This window comes from Aulostomus chinensis, chromosome 8, assembly GCF_037954235.1.
Source record: "Aulostomus chinensis isolate RoL2024-O1b breed Wild chromosome 8, RoL_Achi_v1.0, whole genome shotgun sequence".
In the NCBI taxonomy this organism is placed as follows: Eukaryota; Metazoa; Chordata; class Actinopteri; order Syngnathiformes; family Aulostomidae; genus Aulostomus; species Aulostomus chinensis.
The window spans coordinates 15,396,736-15,424,134 of NC_141327.1; the positions used below are offsets into that span (position 1 = coordinate 15,396,736).

The 27,399-nt window shown below is 43.0% G+C and overlaps 1 protein-coding gene across 11 annotated transcripts in view; it reads right to left on the bottom strand.

Moving 5' to 3' along the window:
• LOC147257343 (nuclear factor 1 X-type-like) overlaps positions 1 to 27,399 on the bottom strand; it is a 145,698-nt gene that overhangs the window by 103,090 nt on the left and 15,209 nt on the right. For 2 of the 11 annotated variants that reach the window (XM_086211192.1, XM_086211201.1), the window contains exons 1-2: positions 12,555 to 13,480; positions 5,314 to 5,397 (exon numbers count right to left, since the gene is read on the bottom strand). In XM_086211192.1, the coding sequence (XP_086067318.1) occupies positions 5,314 to 5,397; positions 12,555 to 12,557 (87 nt within the window). In that variant the 5' untranslated portion in view covers positions 12,558 to 13,480. Of the gene's footprint in view, positions 1 to 828; positions 996 to 5,313; positions 5,398 to 12,554; positions 13,486 to 27,399 lie in introns of those variants that run through there. The other 9 variants (XM_086211202.1, XM_086211199.1, XM_086211198.1 and 6 more) reach the window with 8 other exon arrangements.

A 27,399-nucleotide genomic window follows, 5' to 3' on the forward strand; every position in this document is an offset into this window, starting at 1 on the left:
ACGTGCTGAGTAACATAAGAGTGAATTATATTTACTCTGTCTCGAAAGTTCAGCTGTAATTTCTAATAAATCAGCTCGGACTGCACCGCCCTCCCCTTTATGTTGCCTTCGGGCTGCGTGATAATAAAGCAGTTAAATTTTATATAAATTGGTAGTGGTGAAATTGAGCGAGCCAAAGTTGCGTTCACGGTGACCCTGCAAGCCCCCCCCCCCCCCCCCACACACACACACACACACCCCATGCCGACCGCGTCTGAGGACCGGCAGACCTCACCAACAGCCGCAAGTCAGAACCTTCCTTCACATGGAAAATAAACTTCTCCCGCAACGCAACACGCCACACAAACTCTCCCTCTGCTTTACTGGGTTTGACCCTAAAGCCGATTATAACCTCAGTGATTGTAATTAGTCAGTAACAGTCGCCGAGCCCTTCTTCCCCTTTCTCCAACCTCCCTTTATATAAAATAGATTTGGGAGAAGCGCCATTTTCTCTCCAAACCATGCGCAATGAGACGCACAAGACAGTCTGCTGGAGGAGTGCCATTAGACAGAGGGGAGAGAGGGGGAGAGAGGGAGAGAGAGAGAGAGGGAGAGAGAGGGAGAGCGCGCGAGAGAGAGGGGAGAAGAGAAGAGAGTGAGAGAGAGGCAGGTTAAACACTATGTGGGAAAAGAAAGCAGAGCTGGTGGGGAAAAAAAGGTCCTTAAAACGCAACAAATGGCAAGCAGCACGACACACAACACAACGACGTAGAAACAAGCCGGAGGCGCACCAACACCGGAAAAAGCAAACGAGGAGGAAGGTGGAAATAACGGCGATTAGTCTCATACCTGTGTCAAGCAGTAAGGGGAGTACATGGTTGTGTCTAGAGATGAAAATTGGAGTTGTTGATAATAAAGTTGGATGGAGGTTCGCTGCGGTGCTGCATTGCAAAGCCGCTGTGGCTCAGTCCAGGCTGTAACCCCGCCTCACTCACAGTGAAAGCTCCGCTCCAACTTTAGGGGAAAGTTTTCGCTGCTCTCTCTCCCTCCCTCCCTCCCTCCCTCCCTCTTTCTCTCTCTCGCTCGCTCTCTCTCTCACTCCTCTCTCTCTCTCTCTCTCTCTCTTCTCATCGTCACCGATCTAACTGTACGATTGGAATTATCACCGGTTTGAAAAAAAAAATGCTTTTCCAAAAGAGATCATTTAAAAAAAAAACAAAGAAAAGGAAAGGAAAAAAAAAAAAGAAAGAACAAAGCTCAGTGCTACACTAAAGGGCATCGCGTCACATTCACGCCCTGGAGGCTCACAGTGCGCCTGACGAGCAAGTCAGCTCACTCAACTCTTAGTATTTGGAAACTTTAATTTGATGACAAATCTATGATAATAAACCTAGCAAACCTAGTTCACGTTCACCTTAAAGTTCTATCAAATTTGCAACATTTGTGGAGTAGCAGTTCCTGTCTGATTCCTGTGAGAAGCATAAGCTGCTGCACACAACAGTAGGCAGCAATACGGTTATTTCAAAAAGAACCGTTTTGAGTGGTGAAAGTATATATTTTCACCTTTATTTTATGACATTTCTTATGCATGCGTTTAATATCAAATATCTTGTTTCCTCAGTTGATGCATATACTTTGTTCATGCAATGAAATAAAAAAAAAACCTGTAAAAGTGTGAAATACAGTTCAAACACAAGAGATGTGCTTCCACAAAAAAGGGAGAGGGAGGCAAAAAAAAAAAGAGGATTATTTCAACTTTCATATCCGTTGCTCTGGCAAATCTTGAAGATGCCGTGCGACTAAAATAGAAAGTGAGGCTTGAAATTTACAACCTGGATTTTGCTGTGATGTTCCGTCAGCCCATCAGCAGCAGGGGTGACATCCAGCTGTCTGCAGACACAAACCAACTCAAGTGTCTCAAGTGGAAGGAGCCCCATATTCTCAACTCCTATATTTGTCAGAGTCAAACAAGTTCAAATGCTCGAACGTTGACCAGTTTATGTCTAGTACATTTTACGGTGTGCTGCCTCTGGATTTGAAGCCGGTCTGACTCTTCCAGTAGGTGCTGAAGTTTTTGAACCAGTCAGTAGCTTCATGTGAAAGTTATAACCAACATTTTAAAAAAACACTCAAATATTTAAACTATTTCTGGACCTCCCAGCCTGTCTTTTAAAATCCAAACAAGTCCAAAGTGATACAGTGGAGTTGCAAATGTACTGCTGTAATTCATTCTCCTTTTTTTTTTTTTAAAGTAAGTCCAAGTTATATTCCAGTGTGTATATAGACGGAGACAAATGATACCTGGACTTGGACAAAGTGGTCTAAACCAGTTTGACTGCAGCGCCTATTGTATGGAAGCGATACTCTCTGTTTCTAATCAGGCTTGGCTTTATCCTCGCCCGCTCCCTGCTCCTCAGCCTAATCAAACTCATATATGCAGGCAGAGTGCCTGCAATTATACATAAGCCCCTGCCTTGTGCTTGTCTGTGTGTGTGTGTGTGTGTGTGTGTGTGTGTGTGTGTGTGTGTGTGCGTGTGTGTATATACGTGTGAGTGTGTGCAAGCATTGTGAGACTGTTTGGAAGTGTATGAATAAAATTCTGTATGTGCATATGTCTGCGAGTGAGTCTTTCAAAATGAGTGTGTGTGTGTGTGTGTGTGTGTGTGTGTGTGTGTGTGTGTGTGTGTGTGTGTGTGCGCGCGCACGCGCGCGGAGCAAGGGTGCGGTTTCAGGGGTTGAAGTCACCCCAGTGCTTCAATGCCAAGTTTTTCAGGGGATATGAAGCTGTGCAGCTTTACGAGACCTCAGCCTATGATACTCAGACACTCACACCACAGACACACATGTACATAATGTACAGTATGCACATACACACATTTGAACACAGCCAAAAACGTCTGGTCCTAAAAACATACATTGGCTCAAGTCGATAGAACGAGAGAAAAAGACAAAAAGAAAAGCGCAGGAGAGTGAAGGATACAGTCTTTCCAAACTACAACCCGCTACAGCACAGGCCCAACGCCTTTGTGTGCTCCCCTTTGCTTGATTTTTCTTTTAAACAGCGGTCGTTTCTAGCAACCTTTTTCTATCTACACATAGTCTTCTGCTGCTCTCTCTCTCACACACACACACACACACGCGCGCGCACACATTCTCGCTCATGTCTGTCTGACTTTACTGGCCGTCTTTGTCTCTGGCTGCAGCCTGGCTGAGATCTCAGTATTCAGCACAGGCGCTTTGGCTGTAACAAACAAACTAGAGCAACCACACAAAAACACTGACGCTCAGGTTTGCTTTTCAAGCGGCTCGGTCTGACCGTCACCTACCAAAGCCCCTTGAGTGCACAGGGTTCCAGTGGTTTCTGACCACATTACAAAGAACATGAGAAAAGCATATGCTGCGACTACATTTTGTGTGCTCTGATCTCTCGTCGACACACACCCCTAGCTGTATTTTCCATATATATATTGAAAGAGTTGTGGCCTGCTGATACTGCCATTAGCGTGCTATATGTGCGAGACAGGTGGCTCTCTTTCAAAAGCAGGAATATGTGCACGGGAAATGTGTTTAGCATTTACTACACCGTACAGTGTAAATATTGTTTGAATAAGCTGTTTATGTGTGCTCTCGGAGGGAGCACGCCAGTCAAACGCATACAGGCATATGCAGTCAGAAAGAAATGGCTGACTGGCCGTTATGGCTAACAAGCATATCATACACAGTGTGGATCGTAGCGACTCTATGGATCTGTTTGCAATCTGAGTGTGTGAGTAGAGCAATGTGTTACGCCTGCTGCTTTTTATGTGTTTACTGTGCACAATGGCTGCTCATACATTTCACCCCGACTGGTTTGGATTACTGAGTTTCTACTGTGTTTGTATTCCAACAGGAAGAAAATGTATAGATTTATTTTCCTAGTATGATGTCACCATTCGTTAATTTAAACAGTAAATGTAACATGTCAGATTACAACACACAGGGAACTGTTTTCCAGACGGTCAAAGCAGTTATCTGCAAATGGAAAAAATGTTCTGTTTTCACAGTGATACAAGGCATGTGTGAGCTAGACACAGAAAGTGTCTTGCAGAAAATCTTCAAATAAAGTTTTTACATGTTGTTTTGTTGGCTGCAGGGTTTACAGAGGACCAAAAAAAAAAAAAAAATCCGATTCTGCAGGAAAGCCAAACTACTGCGAAGTGTAAACAATAACTTTGGAAAAATACATATCGCATAAAAGTTGGCATATGGTGTAAACACTGTTTTGGGTTTTTTTGGGTTTTTTTTTTTTTTTTTTTTCAGGGCAACGTCGCCACGTGTTAGCCTGGTCAGTTCAAGACTGCCATGATTACATGTGGGCAGATATGTTTATATATAGGCATGCATTTCATAGGCACATTGGGAAGACTGGAGATAAAAAGTGTTGAACAAAAAATATTAAAATGCTCGGATTAGCGCAAGCGCCCCGTTCCCTTGAACTGCTGTAAATCTGAACAACAGGAGTCTGACGATGCAAACCTCCGCCAAGGTTGAAAAATCCCCTAAATGTATTTCAGCATGTTGTATTTTTAACCAAAAGATCCAGACTGGAAAATGTTTCTGCATTTGTTCATACTGATAAAAACTAACAAACCGGTGCAGAACGTAAAGGCCACTAAGTTCATTTGTGGAACTGTAATGTCGGTCCAGCGCTGGAGACGATGCAGAACTTGACTGTAATATCAAAACCAGATTAGTGCGCAACATTTTGGATGGAGGAACGAACTGCTGATGTTGGAAAAGGTGAGTTGTGATGTTTATTTGTGTTGTGTTACATTGTGAAGTGATCACGTATTCTGTGAAGCAGGCACAGAACCGTGGATTCCAACTTCAGTTGATCTACACTTATTTTTAGCACCTTTTTATGCACAGTCAAGAAAAAAAAAGCATCATTGTATGTAAATGTACATTCGGTTGTGAAACTTTATTTGCTATGCTCGACATCTGTCGTTGAATACTTCATGTGGAATTTAGTGGAAAGCTTCATCTTACTGACAGAAAGGTGCCGAGAGGCTTGAGACTTTAACCAAAGCCAAATTTTAGAATTGCTTTTTTTTTTTTTTTTGCTATGTTAAATGGATGTCTCCCAACACTGTGGTGTGCTCTTCCTCAGCCTGTGCTACACACTCCAGCAGGCTTGGTGAAAACTGGCCTTCTAGATTTGTGTAATCCTGCTAAGAAACAACAAAATATATCATTTCCTTGGCAGTAATAAACAACCAAAAAGATACTTTGTGTGTATGTGTTCACGCATGTGTGTGTGCGCGTGTGTGTGAGTGTGTGTGTGTGTGTACATACCCTATATGTATCGGACACGAGGAAACATTCAGGCATCCCTGGGCCTCTGGCAGGATCGTCGTTGACCAGGTAAGTGTCAGTAGCCTGGAACAAATAAAAATATAAAAAAGACTGTTATTTACAGGAGCAAAATAAAATGTTGCACACTTGTTTAACTATATTAGTCACAATTAAAGACATCTCAAGGGTTTATTTTGCACCAAAACATAAGAAATTCAAGAAATCCATCATATAAGGGGCCAATGTCAAGCTTATGGCTTATGTTGTCAGTCAAAACTGTTCAGGATTGGTACCGTTAATGACACCGTGATGATACTTTGGTTCCATTCCACATTGAAACCAACCTCAACAAAAAGAAAATGCAGTTGTATTTCAATCTTTGGCTTTGGTTTCCATCTCTTTGGCATTTTCTTACACTCAAAATCAGTTTCATAACATGAAAGTAGAAACCAATTTACCAAAATGTGGTTGGACTTAATTTGTCTGTTTCAACTGTTTAGTTTTACGTTTCAGCGTGTTGGCATTTTCCCACTCAAACTACTTTCACAACATAAAAATAAACAGCAATTTGGAGATTTATTTCTTGAAATTCATAGTGTTTCGATACTATTGAAGAACTTGTGCCATAAAAGTACCGGAGTACATTGACTATACATTTAGTGTGGTGGATAAATGTAGAATATTAAAACTTTTCAAATGTTCTTTTTGAATCTATATGCATTGATCCCCTTTCAGATACTTCAATGGAATCAACTTTAGCAATGTTACACACATTTTTAACGAACCCTTCAGAGTATGGCTACCCTACATCCCCTACTGGTTTCATTCTCCACAAAAATCTCAGCGCCAGTAAGCAGCTCAGTAGCCAGTTTGTCTGTAGTACTAGTGTGTATACACGGGTGTGTGTGGGTAAGTGTGCATTCAGGCAGCTTCATTTGTATTCTAAGTCAAGCAGGTAGGCAGGCGGGCGGGCGGGCGGGCGGGCAGGGTTCTGGCAGAGCCCGGAGCTGTGAAATGGGCTCGCTTTGCAGTTCTGCCGTTGATTGGATCAACCTATCCCACTCTACTTAGCCGAAGGGAGCCCAAATCCCGCAGCCGCTGTGCCGTTCTGTGAAATCCTATTTCATTTCACAACTTTAACGGATAAAAAAGCATGCACACACTCTTGTGCCAGCCCGAGACCTCATGCCACATTTATTTAGCGAAACAGGAGCAGAGAGAACACACTGTATCTGCTGTGTGGAACCTTTAAATACACACGCACATACACACACACACATACACACACACGTGCACACACATAGGCTATATAGTCTCACCCTCTTGAAAATATAATCACCTGCACATATTTCCATACCCATGTGCTCTCAGCCTCAAAACACACAGCAACACACACACTGGGACACGCACACACCAGCACACACGTGCATGCCACTTAAGCAGACACACAGACACAAACCCCATAATAAGAGCCAGACGTTGGCAGACCACACAGCCCTGAGTTGTGGTGAAAACAAAGGCTATTCATATCCTTCGCAATGAGAGGCCTGTACAGCGAACTCGCTTTCTCCCCTCTCTCCCCCATCTCGCCCCTCGGCTTTTTATTACAGATAATCTGCACTCGCAAACCTTCCATTTTTTTCTGCAATTGTGCGATTTCTAATCATCTTTATTAGTCCATAAACATGTTGTGTGTGTGTGTGTGTGTGTGTGTGTGTGTGTGTTTTATATTTTTATATAGCAGAGACCTCCAGCTCTTAAGGGGGCAATACATTGCCTATTGTTGAGATGATGAAGCCAGGGATGACGTGAGAGAGGCCTGCTGATAAGAAGCAAAGCATGATGGGAATAGAGCGAAGTAGATGCGCACACACACAAGACAAAGTCTTCCAGGTCATTTGTGGCTGATAACAGAACAATGCATTTCATTGGAATGATGACACCTGTGTGTGTGTGTGTGTGTGTGTGTGTGTGTGTGTGTGTGTGTGTGTGTGTGTGTGTGTGTGTGTGTGTGTGTATGTGTGTGAGTGTTTGCACCCGTATGACCATCAGGTTTGCTGCCGCCACCCTCCCACCCCTCTGGTTGGCTGCGCGCAGCCAGAGACAGGGTCAGGCTCACGAGCGGGGCCTCTTCAGATTGGCTGAAGCAGCACCAAAAAATCTATGCCTGCTTTCATTGGCTGCAACTGTTCCATTCTGCTGCTGAATGGGTGTCTGGGATGGATGGCAGTGGGACAACTGGTCGAACTGGGAGGAAACTCAAAAAAACATCTTCATAGAGGAAAGGCGTAGAGCGCTTCGTATGCGCTAAATCTGATAGACCTTACTCATCATTTCATTTGGCCTACAACAAAAAACCCAACAATAGATCATTTGCTCTCATTTCATATTAACAAAGAGGAATTATAATGCCCCTTTTATGTCATCAGCCAAAGAACAGGTGTTGATGAACCTCAATCCCATTGTGAAACAGTGAATAACATGATGCTAATGAATAGGCTAAGCTCTGTACCTGCCACTGGGGAGGCCAGAACATACTGACTCCCTTTGTAGTAAACCCCTCAAAAAAACTCCAGGCCCCCAAACACTCTCTCCTGCAGCAGTGTATGAATTATATATCGTACTATATATATAGAACATATGCCCAGCCCATATGGCCAGCCCTGAGCGAAAAAATCTCAAAGCCTCCTTAATTAACATTTTAGAGGGAAGATTCGGAGGCGGGAGATTGAGTCAGTGACCTATTTGGAGTCCATCATCGCCCAATGCAAATGTGTTAATTGAGACAGATTTTCCCACTCCGCAAATATGCAGGGGATGATGCGATGGAGGATTTTTTGTCTCAGCCATCTGATGGAAGGTAGAGGAAGTGTCTGTTAAAAAAAAAAAAAAAAACTGCTGCTGCTGCTGCTGCTGCCTCCACTGACAAAAGCAAGACACTTCTCTTTCACTCACTATCTCACAGTCGTCTTCCTTGGCTCTCTCTCCCTCCCTCTCTCTCTCTGGGTGTATGTGTTGACGACCATATGGCCAAATTCTTTGGAGGTGAGATCTCCGAAAACCTGCTCACACACATGCGCACACGCACAAACACACACACACACACACGCACAAAACCACAAACACACACACACCTCCACACACAGCTTTGTGTACGAAAGGCCTTGATGGTAGAATTTGTTCTCAGATGGCTCCATTTTAAAGCACATGAATGGCAACATATCAATGATCCTCCTCTCAGTCTTTTCTGTCTTTCTGCATCGCACATTTGCAGCAACACACTTGCACACGGAACAGGACGCACTCTGCTCACACACCTGGCGAAAGCATGTCCTTGTTTCCAGAAAACCATTTATTCTGGCTGCTGCACAGTCACGAACCGCAACCACTATCATCACTATTTCGTTTTAAATGCATTTTTATATTCACGATTTGGTAGCCGAGACGAACGCTGCCAAGTTTTAGGCAGTCAAGATAAAATATTGGGGGTGTGTGTGTGTGTGTGTGTGGGGGGGGGGGGGGGTGTAGAGAGAGGGTGGGAGAAAGAGAGAAAGAGAGAGAGCAAGAGAGAGAGAGAGAGAGAGAGAGAGAGAGAGAAAGAGAAGAGAGTCCAGCCAACCTGCGTGAGATGGCAACCACTTCAAAGACACCGGGCGTCACTGGCGATCTGTTCCACGGTGTGTGAGGGGTGTATGAAAGACAGAAATGGCCGCCGTGTGAGTCCCTGCCAAAGCTACCTCGGGGAGGAATGTTGGAAAAATACAATTTTTCACACAGACATCTCAAGGGGGCGAAGGCAAAAAAAAAAGGGGGGGAGAATAAGAAAGAAGATGAGAAACCGAGGGGCTACATTAAAAAAAGAGGGCTAGATGGATGGTTGAGCAGAGTGGGGCTAATTATTTCACTCCACTTGAGGGTCTTGAAGGTTTTTTCGCTGGGTCAGAAGTACAGCCAAGATACTGTGCTGAAGATTGCATTTGGCTTAATTGTGTAGTTGTGTTTTACACAATCGTAAATGGTGGGATTCTATATAAGGCATGAGGCATAATGAGTTAGGAGGCCTGACTGCAGGAGGCCAGGGTATAAAATCATTTCAGATGACTTCAGCAAAAAGTCTCCAGAAATTCAACCTTGGGTGTGTGTGTTTGTGTGTATGTGTGTGTGTGTGTGTGTGTGTGTGTGTGTGTTTGTGTATGAGAGTGTGGAGTAAGTTGCTTGTATGCAAAACAACAAGGTGAAGCGAGGTGAAACTTTTGATACTCTGACTACTAAATTTGTAGAAATCCTTTCAACAAAACTGTTACGGTCAAACAAGTTTCAGCAGGGCAAACAATGCGACACACCCTAAGACTCACTTGGCCTGGCACTTTGCCTGCAAACTCCAGATCTTGCTTGACAGGCTCAGTGATGGACTGTGGCCTTCAGATAATGCAGTGCCAATTGTAACACTGAACCTTCCAGGCTGCAACGCTGTTTTATGTTGTTTTTTTTAACTGCTTACACTGCTACGCCACCCGCTAGATAACTCCACGCCACCACTGGCACCTCTCTTTCCTCCATGGATCTTCCAGCTTTGTTAATGGCCAAACCACACTCAGTTAAGGCCTCGCCACACAGGCTAAGTGCTTTTAACAATGAGGTTTGAGTTGGTACAATCAGCTCTTTGTGTCACACGAGGACTGATCCGTAGGGAGATTTTCTTGTGGTTATGGTTCTAATACAGTAGTGTTTACCACAAAGACCAGGAAGCATAGAGTTACATTTCAGAACACACACACACACACACACACACACACACACACACACACACACACACACACACACACAAACATGCACACAGGCACGTTTGGTATGACTCAATACAGCAGAGCTCATTTCAAAAGTCTCACCCACTTCCAACTAAACTGAACCAACACTAAATAATAATTTAATAATATAGCAAGGTTCATGCCCACCTCCTAGCTTGGCACCTATAACCGTCTTGGCTTTGATTTGACTGAGAACTTCAGTGGTTGGCTGGTTTTCTCAACAACAACCGCAGTATAACCAACTGTGAAATTATAGGCCCACAATCAAAACAAAATGAGGAGAGCAACATCGATGCCAATTAGGAGCCATTGTCTAATGGTGGCATCTACCTTACAAAATATAGGGAGATAACGAGACAGATGCCAGTATACATCCGCGTCACTGTGCAGGTATGTCAGGTTGTCACGGCTGCCGGGGGCAACAAGCATTTATTTTGGCAGATTATCCTCTAATGATTTTATGTAAGGTTGAATTTCTTAACAAGAACTCAAATTAAGAGTTTACTTCCTGCTTATGTGAGTTCAGAGAGTTCATCGGGGGCCATCATGAGCTGCTCCTGTCGACAAGAAATGAGCGCAATGAAAAGCGAATATCATATTGTTGTGAAAAAATAAGAACAGAAATAGTTGCCTCTTTTGGAAGACTTTGAGTTTGGGACTATGGACTCAAGAAAATGCCGAAGAACACCTCTGGAAAACAAAAATAGATGGAACTGATTCATTCCTCTACAATGAAACTTCCAACCCATCTGATACATCCATTTATGCACATATTTTTCTTTACTGTTGCTAATCTATAAAGTGGGTTGTGTTTATTACATTTATTATTATACATTTTTAGCTTTTTTTGTTTTGTTTTTTTTACAATATTTGTTGGTGATATTTCAGTTTCCAAATTCAGACCATATAAAATATGAATGCTGGGGATATTCAGGCCACGGAGTACAAATATCCTTTAAAATGTATTTTTAAAACAAACACATGGAAAAACATAATGGCTAAGAAATGTTTCAGTATTTACAAATGCACCCTCTATTCATTATATACTCTTGTATTTCTACATTTTTTTTTAGTATTTTCCTTCCCCAAATTTTTTTTATGTTGATAAAAAAAACAAAAATCTGAAACAGACCACAGCCATATTTCCCTTTAACCTCCAGTTAGTCCGAGTTAAAGATGAATAATGTGAGGCCTAATTGCAATTGGCAGTAATTACTCAGTAGGTTAGACTTCTGGAGATCATGGAAGTTCCACAGAAACAAGATGCAAAGGGGAAGAAAAAAGAAGCGATTAAAAAAAAAAAACAGACTTGGGCTGTGATACATTTTGAACATAAATGTCAATTATGAAATATTCTGATTACCTTTCAAAATGCTGCAGGATTTGAAGGGGGGGGGGTTACTTGGATTTCTTTTGATTTTCAAATCGATATCAGGTGCTTTTATTTGTTCTGCTCCCTCTAGAAGCCCTCTTAGCTCTTGTTGACGGGGCACAAAGACGCTCTCTGTGTCACCTCACCTCCCCACCCCCTTGTAGTCGCACTAAAGTGTCATCAACTACGCAAATGAAGTGGCCATTAATAAAAACAACAACAACAACAACAACAAAAACAACAAAGAAAAAAAAAACCAAGAAAAAAAACAGAAGAGCCGCCACATACAGAAAAGACAGTCCGGGTTCGAGGTGCAGGACTGTGCAGGTAGCGGCTGCTGAGAGGATGCAGGATATCATGGTAATGAATATAATAATAATCATAATCATAATCGTGATAATAACTACGCACACACAGCTGTCTTTATACACAACAAAAGGGCTGTGGTTTGATTTCTTCTGTTTAATCTGTCAGGGAGAGTCGTAGCAGCACAGCTCATTTCTTTTCGAGTAGCAGGTGATCGTTTTACTGTTGCGACTGTTACAAGGGATTTTTTTTTAATATTGTGACACGCAAAATACAGTTAATGAAGAGGGAAATTTATTAGAATTGACTCTCCAAATTATCAATGATATGTATCAAGATTCTACCATTCAAATATTAGAATAGTGTTAGTGTGCAAATGATGACGGACAATCAGAATATTTCAGAAATAGAATGAATTATTTGTCAGATTTGGCACTTGGACGGTCATTACTTTTACAGACACACGCGCGCGCGCGCACACACACACACACACACACACACGCCCGCGCACTGACACACTCACTCACTCACTCAAACACACACACACACACACACACACACACACACACACACACACACACACACACACACACAGGTGTCCGAGAGCCAAAGTGTTGTTGTTGTTTTTAAATAAAGACAGAGATAGAAAAGTTCGAACAAGTGCAGGAATCCAATCGGACTCATGAAATGCTGAGTTTCCTTTCACTTCTTGAGACTCAAGAGTCTATAGAGGAACTGAGCTACACAGCACATACCATTATAGCGCGGGGAGATCTGCCAACCTTCTCAATGCCCCATTTTCCTTTAAAAGTTCAGCTTCCAAAAAAGTGAGAGAGGGAGTGAAGGCTGAGGGAGGAAGACTTGATCTCTTCGCTGTTGCCGGAAGCAAAAAAGGACCTTTAAACAAGTCAGCCTCGGTCCGCATAGAAAAAGACTCAGTCTTTCAAAAGTGGGTCCACTCTGCGAGAGATGGAGGAATCGAGGACAGCCGCGGCGAGCCCTTCGTTCACCGACGTTTAGCCTCAGATGCGCCCATGTCCAGCGGCGAGAAGTCAGAGAGACGTCTGCGTCAAAGTCCCGAGGTGCGTCCTTCTGCGGCCAAACTTGCCCAGCAGGCTGGGAAGCGCTCAAACTCTGCCGAATTAATATTGATAACACGATTTAAATATATATATACATATATATATATATATAGCGGACGGAGGAAATGATGAAAAGTAAGTTTTGTTTCTCTGATTTTTTTTTTCCCTCCCTCGTTTGTTGCCTTTGCAGTCTGGCAGCTTCTGTCTCCAAAACGTGTCCAAAAGCGGCTGTCTCCTGCGCCGCGCGTCCGATCTGTTTTACCCTCGTATCTCTCTCTCTCTCTCCTCTCTCTACTTCCAAACACACGCAAACACACACGCACACACAGAGTTACGCACAAACGGGGGGACACCCCTGGTCCCTCACCGCCTCCTCCTCAAAACTGACGAGATGAAAGAGCAGCTACGCTTCTTCAAATCCTCTCCGACAGCAGAGAGGCTGCACCGCGGCTCCTAGCCCGGTGGTACGGCCCGGGCTTCAGCCGGGCTTCGGCCGTCTCGGTGCGTAAAATGGAAGCTGTCTGCGCTCCCGAAGACAGATTCCCTCCTCAGAATGAAGCCGACTGACGTCCTCGCAGTCAAACTCTACGAGACGGGGACTCGTGGCGGTTATTTACAGTGACGGTGGGGGCCGCTGCTTCAGGCTGCGGGTGAATTATTATGTGAATTATTAATAATGCGAGCGGTGTGCAGTCTGTCGCGGGGAGCGCGGAGCGGCCAGGGGAGCAGCTGGGGCTTTAGGGGCATTAGGAGGACCAGGGGTAAAGCGCGGACGGCGGGGATTAGGCTAGACCGGCTCCTGCCTACCTAGACCTGCATCTATGATAGCTCTCCGATGTTTAATGATGCAATCTGCAACACAGATTAGCAACTAAAGGGGTTAATTCAGTCAGGTCGCTGCTCCGTGCTGCTCATCAAACTGACCAAATATAAAGAACCTGACAGAAGTTAGAGTTCAGGTTCATGAAGGAGGGGTCTTGAATATGAATGATGATATTTGCAGGAGGTCAAATTTAACACACACACACACGCACGCACGCACGCACGCACGCGCGCGCGCACACACACACACACCTCTCTATATATCTATATATATTCCAGGTAATGTCATTTACAAGAGATTTTTTAGCTGCAACATAGACAGAGAGTAGCAATGAAGCAACAGGATTCAATTGCATTTTGTTTTGCAGAGTGCTAAATGCCCCCCCCCCCCCACACACACACACACACACACAAACACAACCTCGCCCTAACCCCTTCCCAATTTTTTAAGAGAGTGCTTAAAGTTCAGTTGTGGCCTGCAGCAGTAACCAGCATCAAATGCTGGTGACTTATCTGATTACTACTGAGAAGGGTCAAAATGTCACTCTAGGTTTCCAATTGCAAAAGTGGATATCCTATAAATCTAATCAAATAAAACATAAATCTGAGTCCAGGGCAGCGAGAAACCGTGACAGGTGGGTTCTATGTTACATGTGAAGACCGAAACCTGTTCCACATCATGTTGCAGACCTCAGCCTCCCACAATCAAAACTCAATATCAAATTAAAAGGAAGACAGTAGAATAAAACAAAGAAAGTGTTTGGAAGTCCCCATCGCTGCTGTCAGAATAAATCAGGCTCGCGTCTTCTTCTGCGTGTTGAATCCGCTCGTTTGTCGCGTGCGTGTGTCGTTATCCGTCTTGAGCAGACATATAACATTCCTGCAATATGACGACTGATGAATAATTAAAAGATGACCTCCCCACACATTTGGCCACATCAATTATTCATTTATAATTGAATTTGTGATTTAAGTTGGCTTGTTTTGTTTTTTTTACTCAGCCTAATTTGGATCATTCAATTTAAGAGGGAAGCGGGACGGGACGACGAGAAGATTTCTGGGCGTTGTTAAGGCTCTGGTGCTACAGGAGGCCCCGGTGGTCACTGCACTCACTCACCAACTCAGAGATTAAAAAAAAAAAAAAAGGTTGTGTGGTTTTAATGTTGTAGTTTTTTTCTTTCATGTTGGTAAAAAGAAGCCAAAATGACAAATAACGTGGCCCGAGTCTCAGCAGACCGCAGCGACTCCGCAGACAAACATGCAGCTCTCTAATTAAAGCTCCACTTTAGCAGACAAGTGGACGATTTTCATCTTTAATTCCACGATTTTTTTGGATTTTTTTTTTTTTTGGTCTTCAAATGTTATTTTGATTTCCGTATCAATTTTCATCCTCATGAGACAGACGAAAACCGTATAGAAGTTCAGCTGCACTTCTGTATTTTCACACAGGCCTGATTTTTTTTTTTTTAAAAAAAACATCAAATAAAAAGCAGATTTTGATTGATTTATTTTATTTCTTAAAAAAAAAAAAAGTTTTTCGAAAATGTTTCATTCATTTGAAGAAGCAAAACGACCGAAAAAGTCCAGGTCGTTTGGCAGGTGGGAAGTGAGTCAGCACAGCAGGTGAAGGCCTGACATTTGATCAAAAATAGATGTTAAATAAACAGCACCCAGATCAGCAGCAGCTGGGCCTCCACCGTTCCCACCACCACCACCGTGAAATAACGACGCGCAGGATATCTTTCATTACCGCTGGACTGAGTGACATCAAGTGGCTGTAGAATTTTCCCCCGGTGGTCAGCGTGACCTTCTTTTCGTCATTTTTGTCCCGTGAATAGTTGCTGTGTTTTATCTCGTTCTGATAAAGCGCTTGAACGACCTCTGCGCGTGATAAGGAGAAATAATGTGCGCTTGTCTGATTTTTTTCTCCCTGTTTTTACTCTTTTTTTTTTAACAAATGCTGATTAGGAAAGACTAAAAAAAAAAAAAAAAAAAAACCTCTAAATGCCCAACGGCCTGTCTGAAAAATGACCAGTTGATTGGGAAAACTACCAAAACGTGTCTGTAAACCCTAAATTATCTCACAGCGTCGTTAAAAAAAACCCCAACAACAACTTTTAATCATTTTACAAAGGAGATCTTGTCCAGTTTGACCGCAAAGCGAGCAGCTGGGATCTAAAAGGTGCAGCAGGCCCGACAGCTCAGGTAGGAATCGAACCTGTTTGATAAAATCGGGTTTGAAAATAAGCAAAGCTCCTGATTCCGAACTGCATTCGCAGATGCACGCACCTGCAATCGAAAAGAACGTTTGATGACCTGTCAGTGTGAGTGACGTCAGCAGGTGTTTTATTAACGTCAGCTAATTAAGGTGCAGGGCAAATCTTCCTATTAATTCCTTCGCCGTCGTGTGTGACACACAAACACGTCAGAAAATAAACGACTTTGGTGACTGAAATTATAACAGAGGAGATAAATATGATGTAATTTTTTTTTAAACTTAAAAAAAAAAACGATTCGAATTTTACAAACTTCACGGAACTGAGTTCGTTTGTAAGGTAAATTCATCATAATAGAGAATTGGTAAGGATTTGTAGCCAAATAAATACACAACTGAAGTAAATGTGCTTGAGCATAAAATAGAATAATTTCAAAAAAAGTAAAATAACATAAAAGCCCCTCAAATAATTCCTCTAAAACAGTGACTGAAAAAACAGCTCTTCATCTGTTAAAGCGTTCAAAAGTAGAAAAACAACTCCTTTTGTTCATCAAAAATAGACTGAATCATTGATGGAAGATCGAGGACACACACGCGTTTGTCTATTAATGTGGCTTAAAATAATAATTGATATTCCCTCATCATGATGCTGAAGCACCATATGTTTATAGCTGTTGACCTCGTTTCAATCCGTTTCTCTTAAATTATTTTGGATGACTATGAGGGGCTGCTGGTCTACATTTATTGAACCGGAATCCCCTGCAGGCTTCTTACCAACTACGTGGAGTCACAATAATATCGTAATTATCTTCTTATAACTGTTATGATCATTAAAGTCAAATAAAATAGGGCCAACTGGTGGTTTTATTGCATCCACTGTTTTTTTTTGGTTTTGCAAAGAAATGCAATATCCTGTGTTCAATGTAAAAAATAAAAATAGCAATGATAAATTTGGAAAAAAAAAACAAAACCATATTTGATACGGTGGAAAAGTGCAGAATTTAATGGTTTTAAACATGTCAGGCATTAGGAGTTCCACTGGGCTGAGCTTTGCTCTGAGCAGAGTCTCACACACACCACAGACCCCTGGACCAGCCACCCCAGACCACAAAGACTCTGACACCCTGCTGTTTTAAGAGCCCGTATTATGTGGGCCATAAGTTCCCTAAACCTCACTGGATCAAGCAGGCCAGATTCAGACACCATGGAGGGACTTTTTCTAAGTCTTCCATCCTTGTCAGGAAAGCCTACCATGAATCTTCATGAAAATTACAAGGCTGGAAAATAAGAGCAAGCCATGATTGACATGCTGAAACTAATAGCTATAAATTGCTGGTTGCTGGGCGGAATTGAGGTTGAAGATAAATATGTAATATTGGCTATCAATAACAAACTTGGTGGCAGCACTTGGAGGCACAGACCAAAGAGGGGGATGTTGGATTGAAGCGGGGATGTAATAACATTAATCTATTTCACTATCGCCTTTAAAATGGGTTATGAGAGGGGAAATATAAGGGAATATCGAGGTTCTGAGCAGTCACACTCATCTGCTGTGTTGTCTGAATATGGAAAATAATTCTTTGGGAAAGAATAGATTATTGCAAAAGCTGGTGATGGCAATAAGATGAGCCTGATGATGGTGAAACCCACAAAAATACATCTAATTGTCAAAATCAGAAAGAAATGAGCCAGATTTTGATTTTATTTTTGAAGAAAATAGAGATATTCTATTTACAAACGTAAAAAGGGATTGAGAGAGAAGCTATTGGACACTTGGCCCCACATCACACACATTACCAACTGCTAGAGGGAAACCCGCTTACAACGCCAGATAAAAAATAACGAAAATTAGTACATGAATAAGTTACAAAATAAAAATAAAAAATCTAAGTTGGAAAATTCCTGTCTGATTAACAAATATCTGTGAGAGTAGGCTTTGCGGCTGTAAACAGAACACTCCGAACAACTAAAAAACCACCTCACACTGACATTAACTGCTCTCACTGCCCTCTGCTGCACCGCAGCGAGCAGAAAATGAAATACTCTCTTGGCCCAACACAAAATACACTCAGCACCAGCTCATATATCAAACTCGATGGACCTTTTTCCTCTCTACAATCTTCATTCCTGCCTCAGCTAAAAGAAACAGCCCAGAGAGTACTGTGTCTCCATGTGAGAAGAGCAATAAGGGATGGAAAGTAGGAAAAAACAAGGCCCTTTTTGTCTGCGGCGGCCGAGGTTTTATCCCAGCGTTGCAGAGTGTGTTGTCTAGCATTACAAATCTCAGCCCCGGCCTGGATGGACACAGGAGGGCTCTGCTGGCCCTGCTCACACACTGTCTGCATCCTTTATGCTCTGCCATGCAAATAAACCCAAATGAGAGAGCAGCTGAGAGCGATGGAGATGGACGGCTGTTAAAAGATGCAAGCAAGAGAAGGAATGGCTTCAAGGAGGGAGGACATGAAGAAATGTAAGGAGGGAAGGAAATAGTAGGAATTAATCGCATGGCGACCAGTTGGTCCGTGTGTTTGTGAGCTGCAGAAAGAAAAAGAGAAGGGAGAAAAAAAAGAGGGTACTAAAGCGGCCTCTGGAAGGGTGAGGAATGCCCGGCCTGGCACAAGAGAATGGGACAGAGGGTGGAGTATTTTCACATTGCTGCTGCCAGCCGATCACATTCCCACTGGAGAGTCCTGGAGAATGTTTAACCTAAAGATCTGGAGGCAGCAGCAGCTCCTCTCAGGTGAATAACAGATCTAGTTTTTGGATTGATGATGTTGGATCGGGCCTCAAAAATCAGTTGAAAAATGACAATTTTTTTTTGGAGGTCTTTTTCTCTTAAGTTGACAGTATAGATGGATAAAAGTTTTGACAAGAGGGGCTGACATGTAAAGAGATCCACAGCCGGACTGGAGCCAGGGATGTTATATTTATAAGCCTTGGACCCTGAGACTGCTGGGATACCGTCCCATAACACACACACACACACACACACACACACACACACACACACACAACACACACACACACACACACACACTTATGAAGGGTGGTGTGTGTGTGTGTGTGTGTGTGTGTGTGTGTGTGTGTGTGTGTGTGTGTGTGTGTGTGTGTGTGTGTCTGTGTGCAGCGATAGAGATTATAAATGATGTTAACACCTATTTGGTTAAACGTATTTCAAAACATAAGTTCATGATTCATTAATGACTCACAAATGTCCACCCGTCCTTGGTGTGTTGAAGTTATTGCTGCCTTTCAGACTGCTTCCTTCACTATTTTATATTTGTGCGTTTGAAAAGGAAACACTGCAACATATTGATGTGTTTATTTGACAGGTACGCTAAATATGAAGTGATGTAAATCGATCACTGCTAGTAGAGCCACCTGCAGCAGCTGCAACATTAAATTCTCTCGAAGTAATAATAACCCTATGATATGTAGTTGTACAACGCTGTCACTTCTGCTCTTTATATTTGATACATTTTTACATTTAATGGTGTATTTCCGCTCTGTTTTATCGTCACTCGTAACACGAACTGCACATCTGACAGTGGGACAAAGGTTACGTTCCAGAATTGGACCTGTGACATCAGGAGAACGTGGCGTGGAGTGTGACATGAGACGGGAAGAGAGGCCTCGCTGTTGTGAGAGTGTTACTGTGGCCGTCGTGTCTGTATTAGTGTCTGTCGAGTCATTTAATAATTAGACCAAAAACTGGTTAAGGACAAGCAATGTATTATGTGTAATATTCTGCATCTCGAAAAAATGTGTTTGTGGACGTAAATATATAATTATGGTTGATATTATTAATTTATCAAATGAGCTCATCTGTATCGAATCTATACATTTGTCAGCACTTTTTAATGTTGTCTGATTCCAACTTCTCTAGCAAGATAATTCATCTCTTTTCCTTAATTTTTTTTGACAAAACAAAACAATAAACTGTTACTAAAAATGTGGATTTTCCACAATTTGTATACATTTTAAAGAAAAATATAGCAAACAAAGTTTTTGTTTCAATAAAAATTAAAGTAATTTAGCTTCTAAAATTTATTGGAGTAATTACTGTTAATTAAATAGCAGTGAACTGTCTTTCAAGGACACAGTCTGGCCTGTACCTGTGTGTGCGTGTGTGCGTGCGTGCGTGTGTAGGCAGTTACTCCCTCCCATCATCCCTCTTTGTCTTGTAAACAGTTTGCAAACGTGACCTGATGTGAGGTCACCTAAACGACAGCACACGCTGGCTGTTATTGTGTCACGGCGTCTCCACCCAGAGAGACGTCCTCTGTGAACGGGGACAGCTTTAGTACCAAGTGGATTTGTTCTGGGCCGGGCAGGGCAGCAGGGGTGCACTGTTAAAAAGTTAGAATGAGTTAGTTGAATGTTGAAGAGGAGGATGGTACAGTTGAATAGAGTGTGTGTGTGTGTGTGTGTGTGTGTGTGTGTGTGTGTGTGTGTGTGTGTGTGTGTGTGTGTGTGTGCGTGTGTGTGTGTGTGTGTGTGCTCCCCCAGGAGAAAAGAGGACTCCTAATCTGTTTTCCTGGCTCTTCTTTAAAGGGAGAGCAAGACACACTAGAGGCTCTCTCTGATCTGCTGCCCCATCCATCCCTCACTTTCTCTCTTTCCTCCATCTCTCCTTTCCTCGCCTCCATCATCTGTCTCTCGTTCCCTCTGCTTTTAGCCCTCGTTTTCTCGGCCCCCCGTCCCTATGCTCTCTCATCTGTTGTGTTGGCCCGTTCTGGTCTTTGTGTAGCGACAGCCCCTATCTCCAGATACTGCCTAAGAGCTCTGATTCCACTTAATCACTCCGTTTTTTATTAGTTTTCCCTCGCAGGGTATTTTGTGTTCTGAATTGCGTTTATCTATTATGCTGTTTCAGATTTATTGCTTTAGGAGGCAGACTGCGTGGCACACTACCCACCAATACGGTACACGATGCTGTGATCTCTCTACGTCTGCCCCTCTTTATGCCTGTCTGCTTTCATCCTTTCAAAATTAAATGAACAAATACACACCGAGGGTGCTGTGCCACACAACTCCTCTCATACTTGTTTGTTCACTTTTTTTTTAAAATTAGTTTTCTTTTATTGGGTAACTTAAGATCTCAACTGCGTTTATTTAGCATGGAGTAAGACCACAGGAGGAGAGTGATGTGGCATCAGTTTCTCGGATGGTATCCATCTGTCCTAGCGTTTTTTTATGCCTAATTTCTTTGCTTTTCCAATTTCAAAATAAAATTGAAAGTCACAGGTATGGCACTCTCTGGGAGCGCAGATGTCTGTCTTTGAATTAATTTTCAGTAATTTGCACAATATTTGCAGGAGCTTAGTCGTAAACGTGGCGCCTTTAAATCACAAATTGATAACCTGACTGCTATTGAGGAGTTTTAACTCAAAAGCTTGAGGTCATTTTGGTTCTTCCTGCAGTCGGAACTGTTTATTTCTACTTAATTTGGAGACATGGCATGAATACTCAAAATATTTTCCGCAAAATGGCGGCACACCATGCCTGGCCTCCATTTTGTTCTGTCAATTGGATCGAGTCTGGATTCTGCACCTGACTTGTTGGACCAGTGTTTGCATTTGAAAATACCCTCTCTGCATGCCCCGCTGTTACTATGCACCCCTCCTCTCCTGATTGGTCACCACAAGTGCCGTTAACCTGCTGCACCAATAGGCATTCGTAGCTGACTTGCCCTCTTCCTGTGACCATAAAATAGGGGGGTGGGTGGGGGGACATGGGCGCTGGCCATCACCTCCACCAAAGCCTGAACCAAATGAGAGAGAGAGACAGAAATGCTCCCATCATTCACTCAGAAATTCAGAGAGGCAGTGAACATTTATAAATTGATAATCAAGACAAAGCAAGATGCATCGACACAAACAACACCATTTTTAGGATGAAAAAAAGGATGAATTAAAATGGCAGAAATGAATATTCATGACTGTCCCTCCCATCCAAATTCAGCACCCTCCCTCCCTTCCTCCCCACCCAAATCCTCCCTCCTCCTCCTCCTCCTCCTCCTCCTCCTCACTTCCTCTCCCCTCCATTGGGTGGCAACACTTGGTAGGGCACATGGTGAGACAGCTGTTGCAGGGCAACATGGGCATCTGTGGTGCTAAGAAGAGAAGAGGAGATAATGTGGGGGTGTGAAGGGGTGTTTGTAGGGGGATGCAGACGGCATCAAGACAGGGCCATGGTACCCTGTGTGAATATGTGTTTCAGAGGGTCGGAAAGTTTCAGAGATGACTGCTTTAAGGTGGAAAGGTCTTTTTGGGACAGACATGAGGGGGACAGCCTCTCATCTTCTTCTTCTCTCTTCACCAAATTATGGATGAAATGTAGCACCTGTCTTCCAAGCTATGACAGAGCCATTAGCATGGGAACACAAGGATGGAGCACTCCAAGACTGGAGATCTACACCCGAATCCTTGATCTCTCTCTCTCCCTCTCTCTCACTTGCTTTTACTGTCTTTCCCTCTCTCTCTCTCTCTCCCTCTCTCTCTCTCTCTCTCTCACACACACCTTTCAGTCTCATAAACACACACCCTCTGTGCACACTTTCGTTCACAGAGGGAATGGGCGTTTTCCCAGGGTTATTATCACTTGCCAGGTGCCCTCCCCCCACTTACACACACACACACACACACACACACACACACACACACACACACACACACACACACACACACACACACACCATCCCCACCCATCTCTCCTCTATTTTCTCCCACACGCACCCCCTTTTGCCATTTCTCTCTCCCTCAAAGCCCCAGTGCAGCCCCGCCTCATGGTGCCAAGGTGGGCAGCCTCTGCCTTGGCGTTGCTGGGGCCTTCTGGTGCCCTAGATAGCTGTGTGTGTGTGTGTGTGTGTGTGTGTGTGTGTGTGTGTGTGTGTGTGTGTGTGTGTGTATGTGTGTGTCAGTGAGTGTATGTGTGTGTGTGTGTGTGTGTGTGTGCGCGCACACACGTGTTTGTGAACACTGGCCCAGCTCTGAGCGGACGCAGCCAGCCCTTTAAACTGTGTCAAGGCTCCAGATGCTGGGAGAGACTGGGATTAACACAAGCGTTTGTATGCAGACACATACGCACAAACACACACATTCTCCAATATTGCATCATGCCTCACATTCTGTTTGTTGACCCTGGAGTTTTTTTCCCTCAGTCTCTCACACAACAAAATAAATAAATAAAAAATAAATGAGGATATATATGTCATGATTTATTAAAACAATCACTCTCGAGCTACACCTCTTTTATGACATTAAAAATACTGGATCACACACAGAAACGGATGAGAGGGGAAACAAAGGTATCAGAGACGCTATGGCGAACCAACACACCCTGGCAGTGTGCTTAGATGATGTCCTGATGCCAGAGCAGTGTCTCGGTGGTGGGTTTGGATTAGACAGACAGAGGAAAGCACCTCAGAGACCTGACATACACACACACACACACACACACACACACACACACACACACACACACACACACACACACGTGTCCGTACACTAGCCCTTTAGCAACATGCCACTACCCTGAGGGCATGAACACACACACACACACACACACACACACACACACACACACACACACACACACACACAAATACAAAACCCAGTGTCCACCTACCTGTTTCTTTAGTAGTGAGCCACTGCCCTTAGGGTATGCAGTATTACACATATATAAAGATACATTCAAACTAACACATACTGGCGTGCACATTCCACCAGTGACGTGACATCACTGAAACTGAACGTAGTGAATTAATGTGAATTAACAAGACAACCTCCACCCCCACCCCGCCCGTAAACTAGCAAAGGCAACAGACTGCTAATCAAGTATGCAAGCATGTGTGTCAAGTGTGTGAAAAAGAGTGTGAATGAAAGTTTTCTTCAGCGTCTCTCTCTCCCTCTCCTGCCCTCTCTCTCTCTCTCTGCCTCGATCTTGCTGAGCAGAAGTTATGGTGCCAGTTATGGAGTGTTTGCCATAGCAGGGAGCTGCCTTGGCACCGTGCCCTAATATAGGGGAATTAAAAAGCACTAGACAGGCCCCTTTGTGGCACCGTGCGCCCGCTTTAATCTCCCCACGCCTCAGTAGGCACCCACAGCACCAGGAGTGGGCACCGTGCCCACATGACCCCAGGCAATATGGAAATCGCCACCAAAAATCCTAACTAAGCGCCGAGCCCTGTCCCTGGTGCACAGTGTACACAGCACACATGGACATGCGCAAAGCCATGTTATCACACACAGCACAAGAGGGACAACACCCAGCTCGCTCAAGTCTTGTGCACAATGCACTCACATGTACAACCTAAAACAGAAAATGTGATTTGGGGCTGAAATACACCCATGAAAACACAGTTTTAGGTGTTTCAGAAATTTAATGTTGCCCTGTGTATGAACACACACAAAAACACACACTTTTCCACTTTCCAAACTTGTGGTGTGTTCTCTTTGAAGTGTAGGTGAGTGTAATGCCTGTCATGAGGTCATCCATCAGGGCTAATGAAACTGGCAGACCCTGACACTGTCTCACTGGGCAGCACCACTGGCGCTGCAAGCTAACTCAAGGAGAAATGGACTGATTTAATTACACAGCAAAGCTACACACCCACACACACACACATATGTAAACACACCTGTGCACAAATAAAGAGGCATGCAAACGCTTGATAGGTAAACAAACACACACACACAGTCCAGATTTTTGCCTGAAATTGTTGCACATTTAGAAATAAATCCAAACTTATGTCAATCACATTCACCCACCAACACTTCTGTCCTCCACTTACTGTAAGTTTTCCATCAAAATGTACTTTGACAGTTTTCTGACCCTCCCAAGCCACCATACTCCCAGCACAAGCTACTTTAAGACAGTCAAACTACAGATATCAAAATATGGAATCTGGAGACATATTATGGCAGTGGATTGCAGAGTAGATTGGAATCATGATGGTAGATACTGATCGCTAAACAAAGGAAGTATGAAAGATTAGACAGGAGTGATTATGCTCCAGGCAGCTAAGTGATAGCTTTCTGCTAATGTTGCTCAGTCAATCGTTCATTAATTAGACATGATCATTGTATACATAACACATAAATAAGGTTAAGGCAAAAAAAAAAAAAGAGCCTGATTTAATTCAGTTGCGAGCAGGCTTTGACTAAATGCAAAATGCTCAAGGTGGAATACTGGTATTCAACACTTTGAAGTTGTGTTTGGAAAAGAAGCATTACATTTATTTTCTGGTGATGAACCCTAACCCTTACCTTGACAAATGGCCCCCAAAAATCAGGTCTTCACAAATTGGTGACGGGTTTTTGGCCCACCCTCTTAGGTGATATCTCACCTCAATGAATCATCATAGTTCTTATGTATTGGGGGACTTCTCCTCTCAACCTCACATACGGAAGACACCGTTAGCCAACTAGTTGCCTGCAGTTTCACAATGTTCCCTTCCCTAAAACAAAGACCCACTTTGGCCCTGCAACAGGACTCACTCCCATTCCTCCCTCTCTCTCCGTCTCTCTCCTCTTGTCCACTCGTCTCCCCACTGGTTTCACTTAATAAGCTTCAAAGGTTTCTGGGCAACGTGGCTTTTTTAAAAAAAAAGTTACCATGGCATTTTTTTGGCAGACAGCATCTTCTCTCTTGCTGAGGATATGGGGTTGCCATGACATCAGTGGGCACCTTATAAAGCAGACAATGTTGTGTGTGTGTGTGTGTGTGTGTGTGTGTGTGTGTGTGTGTGTGTTTGTGTGTCTTGTGCCAACCACGACAAAATGCTTAGACACTGTTCGGAAACCCAGGACAGCGGCAACGCCAGTGACAAATTTGCCCACTAACTCATGCTTACAGCCCACTATATCCCCCCTAACACGCACGCGTGCGCGCACACACACACATACACACACACACACACACTTGAAGTATTCTGATCCATCGAGGCTTGGTATGTTTGAGAAATATTAAAACCATAATTAATGAAAGTTAGCAGAACGGGTTTGCATTAAATCTTACTGCTTCAAGGATTTTCACACTGTAAATGTGGGAACATAAAACAAAATATAACATGTTTTTGGCTATTTCAAATGATGAATTCACAACAAAAGAACTGGCGTGGAGGAAAGCACATACATGTGAGTACATTCTGTGTTTGTTTTGGTGAAACTTACCCCAGAGAGTCTGAAATCCAAGCGCTAGCTTTAAAATTGGCTCCAGACTTTCACTGATGGTTAATGTTTTCATACTGGCATCTTTCTTTGTCTCTGATAATATTTTCTGTGCATGTGTGTGTGTGTGTGTGTGTGTGGTTTGCATTTCAATCCAAACTAATTAACAGTGCTGAAGGAACCTGCATATTTAATCAGCAATATACAAAATCAATAAATGATTGTCAGAGCCACCTGACTAAAACAATATTCCTCCTATTATGTGAGTTACAACAATTATGCTTTTTGGGACGGTACAATTTTTTTTTCTGTGCAGATGTAATTTGACCAAATTGCATCAAGCAACATCTTTTGTTGTTGTTTTTCCCCAAATGAACTTTTTTTCTGTTCTCGAAGCAGCAAAAATCTATCTTCATCTGTTTTTTTTACACCCGTGATTTCTAAAAACAATCATACTATTGTGTTGTAAAGGGTATTATTGTGGTAAACCAGTTGGAAAAATGAAAAACTTAATATAGACCTGCTGGGTATTCTTCTACATGCTCTCACACACTGTCTTTCTCTCTTTCTCTCTCTCTCACACGCACACACACACATACACCTTTCCCTCTCTCTCACACACACACACACATACGCACTATGCTATGGCCAGAGTCTCTGGTGGCCTCTAGTGGTTTGTGTATCATGAAACATATGGTATTCCTTTGGAAATTCTTTGGACACAGTAGTGTTTTGCTGTAAAGATGTTGCAATAAAAACTGCATATGTTTCAGATCTGTGCTGCCTAATTGTTGAAATATGCATTATATTTATGATTTTGTGCAAAAAACTCCTGCAACCGAGGGGGAAAAAAAAGGCTTGATAACTCGATTTTAAACCTTAAATGCACCCTCTGATTTCATTATTTAAAAACATCAGTGCTGTAGATTTTATTTTCCTTGTAACCGAGGGACTGTAGCGCTGCACCTTCTGCACGGCCCACCAGGCAATTTCCTCACCTTTCTTTAAATTAAAGGAATAAAACCAGTGGAAGTAAAGGGTCTTCTAATCTTGTGTTTTCTTTTCAGTTGGTGCCATCTGGTCAGTGTCCACCGGGTTTACTGCCCATCCGGTGCGCTCTTTCAAAGTCTTGTGTGACCTTTCTGAGCTACCAGGAATGTAGATCAACGTAGCTTTTTTGCCAAAATTTGCCTCAGTGGCCAAAAATCCTAAAACACTGACACACCAACTGACAAAGTTAGTACAAAAAAGAAACAAACGGTTTAATTTCAAACTTTCCTGGAGTGTTGCGTATTTTTGTTTTGTTTTA